At 36.7% G+C, this 15,115-nt stretch overlaps 1 protein-coding gene and 1 non-coding gene across 2 annotated transcripts in view; one reads left to right on the top strand and one right to left on the bottom strand.

Moving 5' to 3' along the window:
• The window catches only part of NDC1 (NDC1 transmembrane nucleoporin), a 44,193-nt gene that overhangs the window by 22,485 nt on the left and 6,593 nt on the right, over window positions 1-15,115 (bottom strand). The window contains exons 5-11 of the mRNA XM_031465165.2: window positions 13,983-14,121; window positions 10,632-10,740; window positions 8,878-8,929; window positions 6,935-7,070; window positions 5,889-5,981; window positions 3,496-3,577; window positions 965-1,123 (exon numbers count right to left, since the gene is read on the bottom strand). Coding sequence (XP_031321025.1) covers window positions 965-1,123; window positions 3,496-3,577; window positions 5,889-5,981; window positions 6,935-7,070; window positions 8,878-8,929; window positions 10,632-10,740; window positions 13,983-14,121 — 770 coding nt within the window. The remainder of the gene's footprint in view (window positions 1-964; window positions 1,124-3,495; window positions 3,578-5,888; window positions 5,982-6,934; window positions 7,071-8,877; window positions 8,930-10,631; window positions 10,741-13,982; window positions 14,122-15,115) is intronic.
• LOC116156981 (small nucleolar RNA SNORA43) lies at window positions 4,685-4,849 on the top strand. The gene has a single exon (XR_004140946.2). It is a non-coding gene; the product is annotated as a small nucleolar RNA SNORA43 (small nucleolar RNA).

The raw sequence follows: 15,115 nt of genomic DNA, 5'->3' as shown, positions 1-15,115 counted from the left end.
ATAAATACCTGTTGAATAAATACATGCTAATCTGAATGTTGATAACATATGAAACACTCTAGAATCTTTTAAAATCATTGAACTTATCTAAATTGTTTTTCTTTACTAATCTCTTTGTTTTTGGTCTATGACCCCACCGGAGTAATGAAGTCAAAGACAGAGATGTGTTTGCTTTGGCCCATATAGTGATTTTTTTAAAATACCAAGATTAGTTGTCAATGTTTAAAAAGCAGATTTTCCCAAAAATTTCTTCAGGCTTCTCTTTAAAAGAAAACCAAGATCAGAAGTTCAGATACTGGGTCCAAATTTCCCCCCTGGGAACAACGGACTGAAGCTAATCCACGACTTTCCATTTCAGATGAAGTCTGCGCTCTCAAGTTTACCACAGTCCTCACCCAGCCAGTTTTGCCCATTTTCATTAAATGCCTGGCTCCAAAAGGCATCAGAACATTAAGTCCTTTTATCACTATTACATTCCTATGTATCTTCTCCTTAAGGGGTTTGCTGAAATAGCAAAGGTTCTTCCGCCTGTACTTCTTCCTCTCAGCTTTCACCTTGCAAACATTATATTTAGCAATCTTAAAACAATGAATGTGATGGCCCTGCCCCCAAATCACTGAGTCATTTCAGTTGCTCCTCTCTGGGCACTGTCCAGCAACTTTTTGTCTCTGGGATACTGCAACCGTAACAGTAGCTGAAGCCTTCTATTTGATGACCAACATTTTGTTAGTCTTTGTACCACTACTACCACCACCACCACTAATCACCCTTGACTTAATTTTTCCAATCTACAATGATACCCAAGCCTTTTTCTTGGCTCAGTACAATATCTCATATATTAGATCAATTTTCCCCTAAAATATGTACTTCATACTCATATATATATTCTTAAATTAACTACTATTATCTTTCTTAGAAAATGACTATAAATGCTTTCCCCTCTCTTAGCAGTACGAGGAGTTACCTGGAGAATTCAGTTTCTTAGGTTCCACTGGGTATGATGAAGACATCACTCTCCCATTTGTAGCAGCAGCTTCTTGGTAGAGCACAAGTTTCTGAGTCATATCATTTAAAAGATTCAAACACTCCCTTGAAATGGCTGTCCAATTGTGGGGATGTCCACCTACAAGGTCCAAATATCAGCTTTTAAAATGTAGATAATCTTATATAGTCTCTTCTCAAAATGGGGAAAAAAATTAAGACATGCTTTATTCATTAAATAGTGTTATATTGTATACCTTGCATCAGGGCCCATTTTTCTCAGTTGAGCTACTATTTATACTTATGCCATCTAATATACAGCAGGAATTCAATAAATATTTGGATGAAATAATTTTCCTAAAAGTCTACAAGCAAAAATTTGCTATTTTACCATTAAAAAACTACTCTCAAATTGTTAAAATAAAGCCAAACATTGGAGCACAGTTTGAGTGAAAAAGACCCAGGTTACTCCACCAGCAGTACTGAGCAGACTGAAGACTAAGACAATGAACGTGTCTAATGAGATGTATCCCATGGTCCCTAGTGACCCCTAACCTGTTGTGTCTGACCCACTGTGCTTCCACATATTTTCACTTGCAAAAGAGCCCCTACTTGCTATTATACCTATAGAAGTGACATGTTATTTGATAGTGATCATACTTTATACTTGGAGAGTTTACTATCTGTTAGCTTATTATTTAACTTAAACTACTATGATCCAGATTCCCTTAATTTGGGGGGAGGGTACAGTTCAGGGGTAGCGTGTGTGCCTAGCATGCACTGGTTCAATCCTCAGTACCTCCATTAAAATAAATAAACAAAAGCCTAATTACCTCCCCCCAAAACAAAATAAATGAATAAATAAATAACTAAATAATCTTTAAAAAATCCCTTAATTCTCATTTTCTTTTGATTTTTCTAAGACATTTATCTCCTACAGCTGTCATATAAAAATCAACTGTGCTTCACTGTGTTTTGAGAATAGCAAAGGAGTCCACTGAAAACTGGTTTCTCCAGCCTGGGTGCCAGAGAATCATTCTCTCTTCACTTAGGCTCCTCCTTAAATATTTCCCCCATTTACAACTCAAGAGGAATACCATTCAACCTGAAAACAAACAAAATACTCCATCAATAGGCCCCAGGATGTTTTATACTGCTGTAACTCAGGACCACTACGGAACTATGCAATGGTCCAGTTACCTTTTTTTCCTTCTAGTTTTAAAATATAATTGACATATAGCACTGTATAAGTTTAAGGTGTATGGCATAATGAAATGGTTATCACAATAAGTTCAGTGAACATCCATCATCTCTAATAGATACAAAATTAAAGAAATAGAAAAAAATGTATTTCCTTGTAGTTACACGGATGAGAATTGTGATGAGAATTCTCAGGATTTACTCTCTTAACAATTTTCATATGTAACACACAGCAGTGTTAATTATATTTATCATGTCATACATTACATCCTTAGTACTTCTTTATCTCATAACTGGGAGTTTGTAACTTTCGACTGCTTTCATCTAACCCCCCCTCCCTCAACCCTTGCCTCTGGTAGCCATAAATCAGGTCTCTTTCTCTATGACCAGTTAACACTTTAATATATGTTCTCTGGCAGAGAACATGCCACTCAGTTACAGTTTACTTAAATATCTGGCGAAAACATTTAGTGTACACAGAATTCCTAACTGAACCTAAGTCTGCTAGAAAGGTATTGCTGCAGATAATTTCCCACAGCATTGGCACTGGGTTTTTCATGCTACCAAAAGGAGAGCAGCTCCACTTATTTATATTTTTATATAACTGGATTTCATTTCCATGTAACTACAGTTTCATTTTATAAGTGGGAACTGGCAAGTAGGACAAAATAATGAAGAGCTGATTAGAGAGATGTAAAGCTACCCAGGTTCTCTGTCCCCACCGACGGCTGGGCAGGAAGGCTTTCCCTCCGGGAACACGGCAGAGCACCACTGGCACATCTGCAGTCTTGAGCCTGACAAGTGCTTGAGCTGCCAGCAGCATCCTTGGTCACCATTAAATCTAGTTCCTTTTCACTTTTTGTTTTTTTAAAGGCAGGCAAAGTAGCATGGCAGGAGGAGGGAGCTCTGCCCTTGGAGTCAAATGACAGAATTTTTTATTCCAACTCTGACATTATTTTATTAAGCCACTTAATCTCTCTGAGACTTAGGCCCTCCATCTACGGATTAGACCACTTGATTTTTAAGGCCCCCTCGTAGCATTAAAACTTCTAGGATTCTTAAAATGTATTTTTCCACTCTAAAACTGTCAACTTACCTCATAATTTCTCCAGGTGAAGGGAATGAGGGCGCTGAAGGAAATACTATAAAAGTTTAAAAATACTTTTCCTGGAAATGTAATTTTTAACCACAGCAATGCAAATACTTTGCATAAGATTTAAATCAATATGTAATATTTTAATAAATACATCTCTCTCACTAAAAACTTTAAGTGGAACACTTTCTGCATATACATCCGATTACTTTTAGCAATACCTGGTTGGCTAAGGCTAAAAACTTCCTGTCTTCGTGAAGGAGAATACTGAGAAAGCAACATCAGGTCCTGCAAGGCCAAATACTAAAAGGAAAAAAATACACATTATTTAAATTTTTAACCTCTATATAAAACCTTATTTATGAATTAGGCTCAACATTATATATCTAAGGGGAAATTAGTTGCAATTTTTCAAGAAGGGAATACTTTCCACCATAATCTGCCTTTCTAGACTTTCAGAACTTTCTTGCCTTTATCCTCTGCAGGCTACTCCACTCACCTCGTAGGCTCCAGCTACTAGGAACTACAGAACTCTCTGTGTTCCTTCTCACTTAGTGATGGGAAACTTGAAACATCACATCCTCCTGGAACTTCCCTGCCCTCCCGCACAAAAACATACACTCACACAGCTCTCAATCGTGGCATTTAACATAATTTATTGTAATTGCCTGCTTTCTCATCTTATCTGGTTCCACCCACTAAACTGTGAGGCGGGAACAATGTCTTGCTCATTACCACATCTAGAGGTAACACCTAGCACACAGTAGATAGACAGCATATGCTGTATTTTTTTTTTAACTGAAAATCCTCATTTTGTTCTCTGGCAAACTGCTTCGCTCATTATTCAAGACACCAACCTTTCCATGAAGGTTTGTTTTGGTCCCAAGCAGAATAAGTGGTTCCCACTGCATTGACCACAGTAAATGTTCCTCATTTTGTATATCTGCCCTTTCGACTAGGCTGTGCTACATCTTATTCATCATTATACCCTAAGCAACTAGCAGTGACTGACACCTGCCCAGTAAATAAAGATTTCTTGAATAACCAAATGAGTAACTGATATTTTTGTTTATCTAATAAATCAGTCATGATTGATATTTAAAGCTATTCAGAACATCAGTGGGTCATTTTCTTTTTAGTTTATAACTTTTCTAGAATGTAATCCAAACTCTGGGTTCTATTTTCCTTTAATTCTTTTTTAAGTACTATGACTTCTTAACAGATCACATATATCGTAGTTCTACTTTAAAAATTCAAAATGCAATTTAAATCAAAACAATTTATTCCTACTTAGGTTGATTTATACTTACTGCAACTTCTTTAGACTCTTTTGATTAAAATTTGTTTTAGGATCATTGTCATTGTTCATATTTTAAGAGAGTTCACTGAATATGTGCACACTATCAAGCACTTCCTTTGATCATGACAGCCAAAAATACTACATGAGTGAAAATGTGTCTTAATCCAATGATTAAAAAAAGAATCACCGTGACGTCAGAGCACAGAGGAAGCGGCTATTTCTACACTCAGTGCTCAGAACAGTGGGCACTAAGAATGGTTTGTAGCTGGACAGTACGATTTTCTTCTTTCATAGAGTAAGGCTCGTTGTGAGGATTAAATGAGATGTATGAGCACGTGGCAAGCTTCGGGCACAGTGGGACTGACTCAGAGAGGGTCTCCTTCATTCAGTAGTCTGTCTGGGGGAGACTTTGTAGAAGAAAGCGTTGGGCAGGTGTGACCTGCTTCCCTGCCTGAGAGCCGCTGAGCCAGTATCAGCGGCCTGTGTCCTGTCCAGACCTGTTACTCCCTGTGCGGGGTCTGGAGCCACCTGGTCCATGAGCACTTATGCTGTGAGGACCCTTGACAAGGAGCAGGAGACAGTTTGGTCATTCTGGAAGGAGTGCCAAAGGGTCACTCCTGGCATTTGCCCTGTGGGTGAGGCAGAGGTCAGGCCCCTGTGTGGAGCCCCTCGATGGGCCAACCATAACCCTATATATGATCATCCAGACCAGGGCCCTAGGGGGCAGAGGGGGCTGTGGCCCCTGTCAGGTGGAGGGCTCAGTTTGCTGTTGAGGGTCAAACAAAAGTTGTAGGTGACTGGATCTCAACCAGGGTGCCCCTCCCAGGGCATGTGGCAGTGGGCAGGAGGGAGGGGTCCCCATGCTGGCAGGGCTGAGGTTGACAAACCTGCTGCAGAAAAACATGGTTTGGGGGGATTCACTGATGAGATTCCTTGTCTCAGGAAAAAAAAAAAAAACCAACAATCAGTAGTGCTTGGTTTTGCTACCATGAGGAGTTTGTGAAAAGCTAATGCATATGATCATTATATTTCATGCTTGAAATATTTTTATACCTGTTCTGAATAAAGCCCAGCTTATACAAATATATTGCAATACATACTTGCATTTTAGTCATTTGGAATGAATGAAAACTGAAAGAGTAAACAGCATTCACTGTAGCATGTAGGTGTTTTTAACAATACTTTTTACATTATTAGAATATTTTAAGCCCTCAAAAATGTATCTAAATACTTAAATATGCTAAACATTAAGTCTATTCCACAAAATAGTTTAGAGATGACTGTGTAGAGACACAAAATGCATAGTTTTGATACCTTTATGATGAGGGGAGGACTACTGTTTAAAACTTTCGGGAGGCATTCATCTGACTCTTCTGAAAATGGTGGCTGAACAGGGAACAAATGAGCCTATCAAATAAAATAAAAAATAAAGACTATGAAAATTATTATTTTCATGACTTAATTACATTCAGTAAATTAGCACTTGAAATTTATTACAAGGAAGACAATACAACCAAATTAACATCATTAGCGTTCCCTGCAAAAATATGCTGCATTAAAATTATAAACATCCAAATACACTACTTTTTAAGATACTACTTTTCCGATTTTACTAGATCTCTGGCTTCCAACAATAGAAACAAATTTAAGAAACAAAGATTGTCTGAAGCCGCTGAAGGATATAAACATACAGAGATGGTAAAATAAAACAGAAACACTTCATTTTCTAAGTTACAAACATCTGGGTGATAAAAACAATGCAATTCCCATTCATTTCAAATCATTTCTTGGAGAGGTACAGGTATAGCTCAGTGGTAAAGTTCATGCTTGGCATGTGCAAGGTCCTATGTTCAATCCCCAGTACCTCCATTAAAAAAAAAATTAGAATTTTAAAAATTAAAAATTAAAAAAATTTATTATAAAAATCATTTCTTCAATATGAATTTTTTAACTTTCCTTCAAAGAACAAGTATTTTATTGCCTTACATTTAAATATTTTAATAGTCTCTATCAATAGCACGTAAAATTAATTTAAAATTCAAATTGATCTAGTATATGCTCAGTGGAGAAACGGAAACCTTCAGAAGAGAATTACACTATAGACAAAGCACAGTCAGTACCACTAACAATTCATTTAGTTTAGCTTCCAACCATTAAGAATACTAACACTGTTCCTCAGAAAAAAGTACAAATAAATGATGGTTATAAATGATACATCTCTTAAGAGGTCTGAGAAGAAAGACCAAAACCCAACTTCTCAAAATGGCTTTGGGCACAACAGCATGCTAATCAGTGCTCTACTAAAAATAAGTCTGTGTACTCCAAAACAGAAAAGTATTGATCCAAAACTCAATACTAACCTCTGTGGCATAAATTTTGAAGAGTATCCATGAGATGTACCAAGTCATCAGGAGAAAGACACCACATAGCCAGACATGGTAGAGTAATGAGAGATTCAGGAGGCCGCTCACAGTGTCAAGAGGCCTATGAAACTGCCTATGAAAGCAGAAATTACTATTTAATCCTGTGGGAAAAATACAATCTAAGCATTTAACAGACCTGGGACCCCACACAGAAACAAATCCTATTTCTAGATAATAATGGTGATAGATTCCTCTCCTTTTGTACCCTATAGAGTTCTTTCACTAATACCGTCTTATAAAGTGCACAAGGGAGTCTTAAAGGAAGCGTAGACCTAAACTAGCTCTCAGTTTGTTGCATTCCAAATCTTCACGTCATTTTCTACAGAGGAAAAAGCCTCCCCCAGAGGCTGGGTAAAATTTTATTATTGTTGTTTTGTAGTTTGTTGCTTAAAAACCATTTGACATGACTAGCACCTCTCCTGGACAGGATTTCAACTCTATCTGTATACCTTATAAACCGTTTCATAGTAGATAAGAGTACAAAGTACTATCTACACATAACAAACTTTTAAAATAATTTAAAAAACTGTTAGAATGCTAAATAAAGTGAACTCATGTGATCTTACCAAAACCTTGAATAGATCAATTTGCAAAGTCATCATAATCCTATAATCATACACTTTGCAATTGTGAAAACAGGATTAGAACCTCTGACTCTATTATTTGTAAATGTTGTGAATTTGTTAACAACTTAATCCAATCTACCCTTAGTTTCCTCATCAATATAATGGTGGCATATTCTCTTCATTCTATCTCTCAGGGTTTTTATGACATTTAAAACAGTTTGTTAGGAGTGCCCAGCATAGTACTTGACATTCCCTGGGGCTGGGTGGGGGGAGGTGAGTGTGCAATAAATAAAGCTTTTTTTCAGTTTTTAAATAAATATTACTGAGGGCCTGGCATATATTAAGGCCAGAATACCAGGCACTTCCATACAAACAAAACATTTTTTAAATGAAAGGAGGAAAAAAATTAAACATTATGTTAACTTTCTATTAAATATCATTATTATTTTTCTATTTGACCCGGTTTAAAACCTGGACTAATATAACATAGTAAGTGACCCACGAATTTGGTTTCATATCTAAGACATTAAGCAGAAAACAAAACTAAATTTTACCTAGAAAATTTTAAAAGTCAGGAACTGAAATCTACACTGTAGCAACCATAATATCTCAAACACCAGTAGTGTCAATATTCCCACTCCCCAGAAGTGGTAGTAGTTAAGTTCAAATATGACACAAATTACACAAATTACAGTGGAATAAGCAATAATTAGAAGAACAAATACTAATAGAGAAGTTTATACTTATATACCAAATAAAGATTAAAGCTTTACCTATGAACAAAGTGCATGGGGACTAACTAGAACAACACATCCCACTTCTGCCACTCCATTGCTATTTATGACTGTCAGCAGGTCACGTCCACCCCATTGCTACTATGGCTGTCAACGGGTCACGTGACTCTACTCAAATCTGGTTTCTTCACAGGGAAAATTAGAGTGACACCACAGTATTGTGCTTATATACCACAACATAGCATAAAATGATTATTGAGGAGAAAAACTGAAGACAGGTATAGCCATGCAACTCAAGAAGTCCACTTATATTAAAGCTGTATCTAACAAAAAATGAATTATCATTCTTATTTCTGGGGAAAGGAATTGGCTGACTAGAGACCGGGGCCAACAGATTTATTGTATACCCTTTTATATACCACTGGAATTTTAAATTATGTGAATTATGTGTATTCAAAAATGAATACTTCTTTAAAAATTTAAATGCTAAATCTAAATAAAACATCTGGAAAGTAGCAAACATCTAAAAGAATGGAGACAATTTAAAGAGTTAAAATTAGACCTTTCATGTATCACTTACTCATCTAACTGAAGGTCCATAGCAGTGCTAATCCAAGCTTTGGGAATATGGCCTGAAAGAAAAAAATACTATGCTATGAATACAAAACGTTAACAAAACAAATCTTAATCGTGCTTTGGAATATGAGGTTGATGAGATGGCCAAGTTGACACCAAGACCTCAGTCAAAATGCTAGACTGTTTGATTAGGTGTGAGCAGGAAAAAAAAGAGAATTAATTTCTAAATACAGGCAGTCTTTGCTTTGCACAGATCTAAAACGTACATATTTCAGTTACCATGGTTTAGTTAAAACACCAATCCCCGAACGACACAATTCAAATTTCAGCTGTATGCAACTGAATATAGTACTTCTAGCTTTTCAGTATACAATCAGTGTGTAGATAAGAGACGGACATCCTTTCTTTCAAAGTCTGTTGGTGACTGGTCACTCACATCTGTTATTTAGTTCTGGCACAGAGCGCAAAGCAGGTAGTTGTGTTGCTCCTTGTCTCCCATGATAAATTCACATGACGTTTTACAAAAATGAACAACCAAAAGAGGAAACTGGCCAAAAGGACCAAAGTGCAACAAAGAAATGAAAAGCAGTAACACTGGAAATGAAATCTGAATGAAACATAGCTGGAATTACAGAAGAAATAGCTAAGCATAGATATACTGACACAGCTGCTATGTCAACCCAAAAGTACAACAGGGAAAACAGCCAGGCTAACTATAGTAGGTTAATAAAAGCAACAAAGTGTTAACGTTGGAATGACAATTATAAAAGCTATGCAGAAAAATGGATTACATAAACTAAAAGTAAAAAAGTGGACAACAAAATGATCTATACACAAATAGAACAATTTTCTAAAGTTATTCCATAGAGAAAGGTAGAATCAGAAAATGTTAGTCTGAAAACAGTATTTTAGGATGTTGGATTCTGTTTATATTAATATGTGTTGCTATTTAGATTAGTGTTTTCCATTCAACATGTACTGTTCATTATATTAAATAAGCTATATTTTTGTGCTTAAAATTCATGTTAACAAATTCTACAAAGTTTCTTCAGCAACAAATTTCTACTGTATTAGTAACAAGTCACAAAAAGTTATAAAAAGAAATATGTTATTTAGAGAGAAATTACCAAATGACAAACAATATATTCTTTTTTTTTTAAAGGACACATTTTTTTAACATTGTGAAAAAGACATTACAAAATTTACCATCTTAACCATTTTCAAGTGTACATACACTCTATGGCACCCTGTTGTACAAGAGATCTTCAGAACTTTTCCATCTTGCAAAGCTGAAACTCTATATGCACTGAACTCCCTTTTCTCCCCTCCCCCAAGACCCGGGCAACCACTATTCTACTTTCTGTTTCTAAGAGTCTGACTACTTGTGATTACTCATATAAGTAGAATCATGTAGTATTAGCATTTGCCTTTTTGTGACTGGCTTATTTGACTTAGTATAATGTCCTTAAGGTTCATCCATGTTGTAGCATGTGACAGGATTTCTGTCTTTTTTAAGGTCGAATATTATTCCACTGTATGAATATACTACACTTTATTTAACAATACGCTCCCTTAACTAAATATGCTTGAACATTTGAATCTAAATCTAAACATTTAATCTAAACAATGATTCAGCTGGGCTAATCACACACCTACAACTGTAGGAAACATTCAAATACAATCCAGAATGACTTTGTAACTGATATTTTCAGAGCTGTGAGCTAATACATACCCTGTACCAAAAACAGAAATTCTTACCAAGAAAATAATAGACAATGCAGAAATTTCTAAGCAGGAACAGAGACTCCACACAACTGTGCTTAACCAGCAGAAGCAGAGACCTCCTGAAGCGCAAGAACTTGTACTGCTGTGGAGAGAAAACACCAGAATCAAACGGCACGTTCCGACAGAGCCTCTGCTTTACTCCAAGGCAAGCATGTAGCTCTACTGGTCCACATGTAAAACACAACAGTGCCATCATAAAAAGATAAAGTTTATTCCAGAGGTAAAAAAATTAACTATTTCTGACGTTAAAGTATTTACTATTTACATTATACAACATCTCATTGATAGATCAGAAATAAGAAAATTAACAATATCAATCTATACTTATAGTAGGGACTATGGATATGGAGTAAGTACAAAAAAACAATAATTACAATAGCAGCTCACATTCTTTGGATGCTCCCCACATACCAGGTACTGTTCTAAACACTTAATATGCATTAATCTGTTTAAACCTCACAACAACCCCATGAAGGAGGTTCTATTATTATCCCATCTTACAGATGAGAAAACCAAGGCACAGAAAGGTTAAGTAACTTAATCAGTGTTACCAGCTAGGAAACAAAAATCTGTGATTTTAATGCAGGCAGGCTAGCTTCAGAGCCTACAATCTTCAAGATGATATATACTGCCTCTATACAAAAATTTTTCACATGCTGTTGGCAGTGAAGAAGACATTAGCCTAAGAATCAGGAGACCTGAGTTCTAGTGCTTCCTCCTTCCGTACAACAGTAATTCTTGTCTCCTATCTAATTATCTGTGAAATAAGAAGACTGACCCAGCTAAGTAGTTCCTTAATGCGTACCTTCCAATGCTAACAATCTAACAGAAGAGAATCAAATGAGAAAAAATATGAAATGTTTTCCTGAAAAAACTACACTTCTTGTGAAACAAGGGTTGCCTGCCCCAAAAATATATTAGTGGAAAATATATTTTTAAATTATTGGAAAGAATCTAAAAAAACCTAAGGAACCAAATATGAACTTCCCAAATTCTGGTCGTCTTTTGTGTTTATATTAGGGCTGATCCTTCTTTCAGGATTTCAGAAGCCAAAGAACAGCCAAGTACTCAAGCAGAGGTTACATCTTCATACCATGTCTGCATATTCCTGCGGTATCTTACAAAAAGCAGCCCGTGTGAATACTTAATCACTAACCATACAGCTTGAAGTAGTCTGGTTTATTCAGGTATCTTCAAAGTCCACATGTGAAGCTGCACTGTTCCTGCAGTCACTGGGTGCTCCACCACCTCACCTCAACCCCGCAATAAAAAGGGAGTGGTTCCTATACTATTCCTACTGCAGCTCTCACCTCAACCATTACTCACAAGGGTCCAAGAGGCTAGCGAAGCAGGCAGGCATTTCAGCAGCTATGCAGAGAATTGCTAATACACCCTCTTTTTGCTCCCAAGTTGAAGTGTTTTTCAATTCCCTGCTGGGTTCTTCTGTGATCTGGCTATAAGTTATCCTTTACTTATTCAAATATTTACTATGTGCCAGGCTCTATAAATCTCATTTCATTTAATACTTTCAAATAGTCTTGTTGGCCAAAATTTGCCAAGTCTATCTTGGCATTCATCCATTTCTTTGTCCCCTACTCCATGCCAGCGTTCTGCTTTTCCCTGTCAGTCTGTCATTAAGAATTTGATAAGGGAAATAGAACTGGTTTTTGTAGCACAGGCAAGTTTAAAGAAAAAACCTAATGTACTAATGGCAAATTTGTTCAAATTACTGGATTCTTAAGAAGATCTAATTTTTCATATTGTTAAATGAAAAAAGTAGTTACTGAATAATATGTACAATATAAAACTATTTACAAAAATCCCACCCCACAAAATACATAAGGTTACAGCTACTATATATACAAATGTACAGTAAATGTACAGTAAAGGGTCTAGAAGAATACACAAGAATGAATCTAAGATTTTATCAAAAGAAATTACAAAAAATTTAGTAGTCAAATTTTACAAATGCAACATTACACAGCAGAAACAATAATTTATCAGCACTGTCAATTCTTGGACTCTTCATGTTCACTCTCTTACACATCTGTGATGTTAAATGGGTGGTTACTTTCCACTGAGGTTCATGGAGGAACAAGGTACTGGGAGTATCTCATTTTTCTCCAGTATTTTCTTTTCTTCTATATTCTCTATGTTCTTAATTTTGTGTGGATCAAAGATGTTTCCCCATGGATATTTCTGTATGGGATTTTTCTCCTTGTGAGATTTTGAGGTGGCAAAGCTAACACTCTGCTTTTAATTCATCTTCATATGATATGAAGAACTTCTAAACAGGACTCTCTTTTCATACACTCACAGCCTACAGGGAGGTAAGGGCCAGATTCTTTTCCGTGAGCACTATCTCCTTAGAGTGGGTGAATTTTCATCAGATTGTTCTCAAGGATGCAAAAGGCATGTGAAAACTTTAGTTAAACCAGGGGAACTTTAACCTGTCACTCTCATACTTACAGTCTCACGAGACATCACTTATTTACACATCCCTCTTTCCCTACTGGACTGGGTGCTAGTGAGAAGGGGCTTGTTCTAACAGTTTTGCTCCAAATCTCAGTCCTCAGTGTGGCATAGGGTGGGGATGAAACCAATAATAGCACAGTTAAGAATAGTGGCAACAGGCTAGGGAGAGCCTTGATGCCACTGGAGAAATCTCAACCCGTCTTTCTCTCTCCTGCCAGAGGAGGTGGTTCTGAGTTCCAGAGAGTCTGGAGTTCCTACCAAATTAGTAGATTTTAAAAAAACCTAAGTGAAAGATAGTTTAAACTATCCCACTCAAACCAGTCAAAACTGTTCTATTTATACACATTTACTTATTCAAATATTTACTATGTGCCAGGCTCTATAAATCTTATCTCATTTAATAATTTCAAAGAATGCCTTGTTCTGAAAAGGATTTGAGACAGTAACTGACATATTCTATACTTACTTGTACATCCTCAAGTTCATGAGGGTCTTAGGTTCAAAAAGAAGCTGGCAGCTGCACAGAGGTACTCTGCATGAATGTCATCATCATCCTCCCCCAGCCCTGCTAGGTCACAGCAACTGCCACTACCTAGCAGGGAGGGAAAGAGTGGAGCAAAGTGGTATTCTGAGAGTGGCAGCAGGAAGGGCAACCACAGCTCTCAAACATACACTGCAGTCTCATGAAGACAAAGCTGTCCTCTCCAAATGGCATTCTGAGGGTCTCAGTCCTAAGTTTTGCTGATCAAATCTTGAATTAATCAGACGAGGCCAGTTATACACCCACATATCAAAGCAATTTTAACTCTGCCAAATTCTGACATAGGTAATGCTCAAATGATGGCTTACCTGTATGATGGGAAATGGAAGATAGTTCATGTTGTTAATAAAATACAGGAGGCTATAGCTATAGCCCATAAATGCTCCAGCCAGCAGGAAAAAAAGGTGATACTCATTTAAGCAGGTTTGTACAGCAGGGCTACCTAAGCTGAAGGGAAAAACTCAGGTTATTAATTCAAGTCAGGGACATATACCACTATTTTAGGCACAATACCTACTGAAGGCAAAGCTTTGACTTAATTACTTAAAAAATGCTTCAAATTCTAACAAAATGGTTTGTTTTAGGTTAAGTACCGGCAAAAGATTAACAAAATCCTTTTCCCTGATGCATGAGAATTTGATCTTTAGTTTAATTCTCTAGTTCTGTCCCTCTGGAAAAGGGTAAGGATGTCCCCTGTGACAGTAAGCAATGGTGTTTACAAGTTGGTAAACTGCATCTGGTCTGAGAAGAACTCTAAATAAAGGCTATAGACTTGACAGAGCTGCCATAACTTTGGGCTTCTCTTTGTGTCATCCCTTGTAACTAGGCGATCCCCCATGGGGATGCTTTCACTAAAAATTTAACACATTAGGAAAAAAACCTGCCTTATATAATAGTAACTGAGGGACAAAAGGAAATCAAATATTCAGTAGTACTTATGAACAATGTCTTAAAGTCACTGGATAATAAGGAAATTAAGATTACTCCAGTAATCTTTTTTTAATTTTTAAAGTCAGAATATCAACCTGAAATTTGTATCAATGCCATCTGCTCAAGAACCGTATATTTCAAAATTATAAAGGTACTCTACTGAAGGTAGTTTTAATTATTTAAAATTTTTTCTCTATTCTCTCATACTACCCTTCCTTCAAATCCCAACCTAAATGCCACCTCCTCTGAGAAGCCATGTATGGATCCCTGCCTGCTCTCTGAACTCCCACAGGTTTTATCTGTACATCTTACTTTCTTCCTATTACATTCTATTTCTCCTATTACATCCGTTTGTGTCCATGTCTTAATTCCCTCTTCTGTTCTCAGCTCTCAAGGAGCTTATAGTCTATGTGTGAATTATTCTAGTAAATGCAACAGTGGGGGGAGGGTATAAAGAATGCTCAGTGGTAGAGTGTGTGCTTAGCATGCACGAGGTCCTGGGTTCAATCCC

This window comes from Camelus dromedarius, chromosome 14, assembly GCF_036321535.1.
Source record: "Camelus dromedarius isolate mCamDro1 chromosome 14, mCamDro1.pat, whole genome shotgun sequence".
Taxonomy (NCBI): domain Eukaryota; kingdom Metazoa; phylum Chordata; class Mammalia; order Artiodactyla; family Camelidae; genus Camelus; species Camelus dromedarius.
This window is presented reverse-complemented; position numbering and strand designations above follow the sequence as displayed.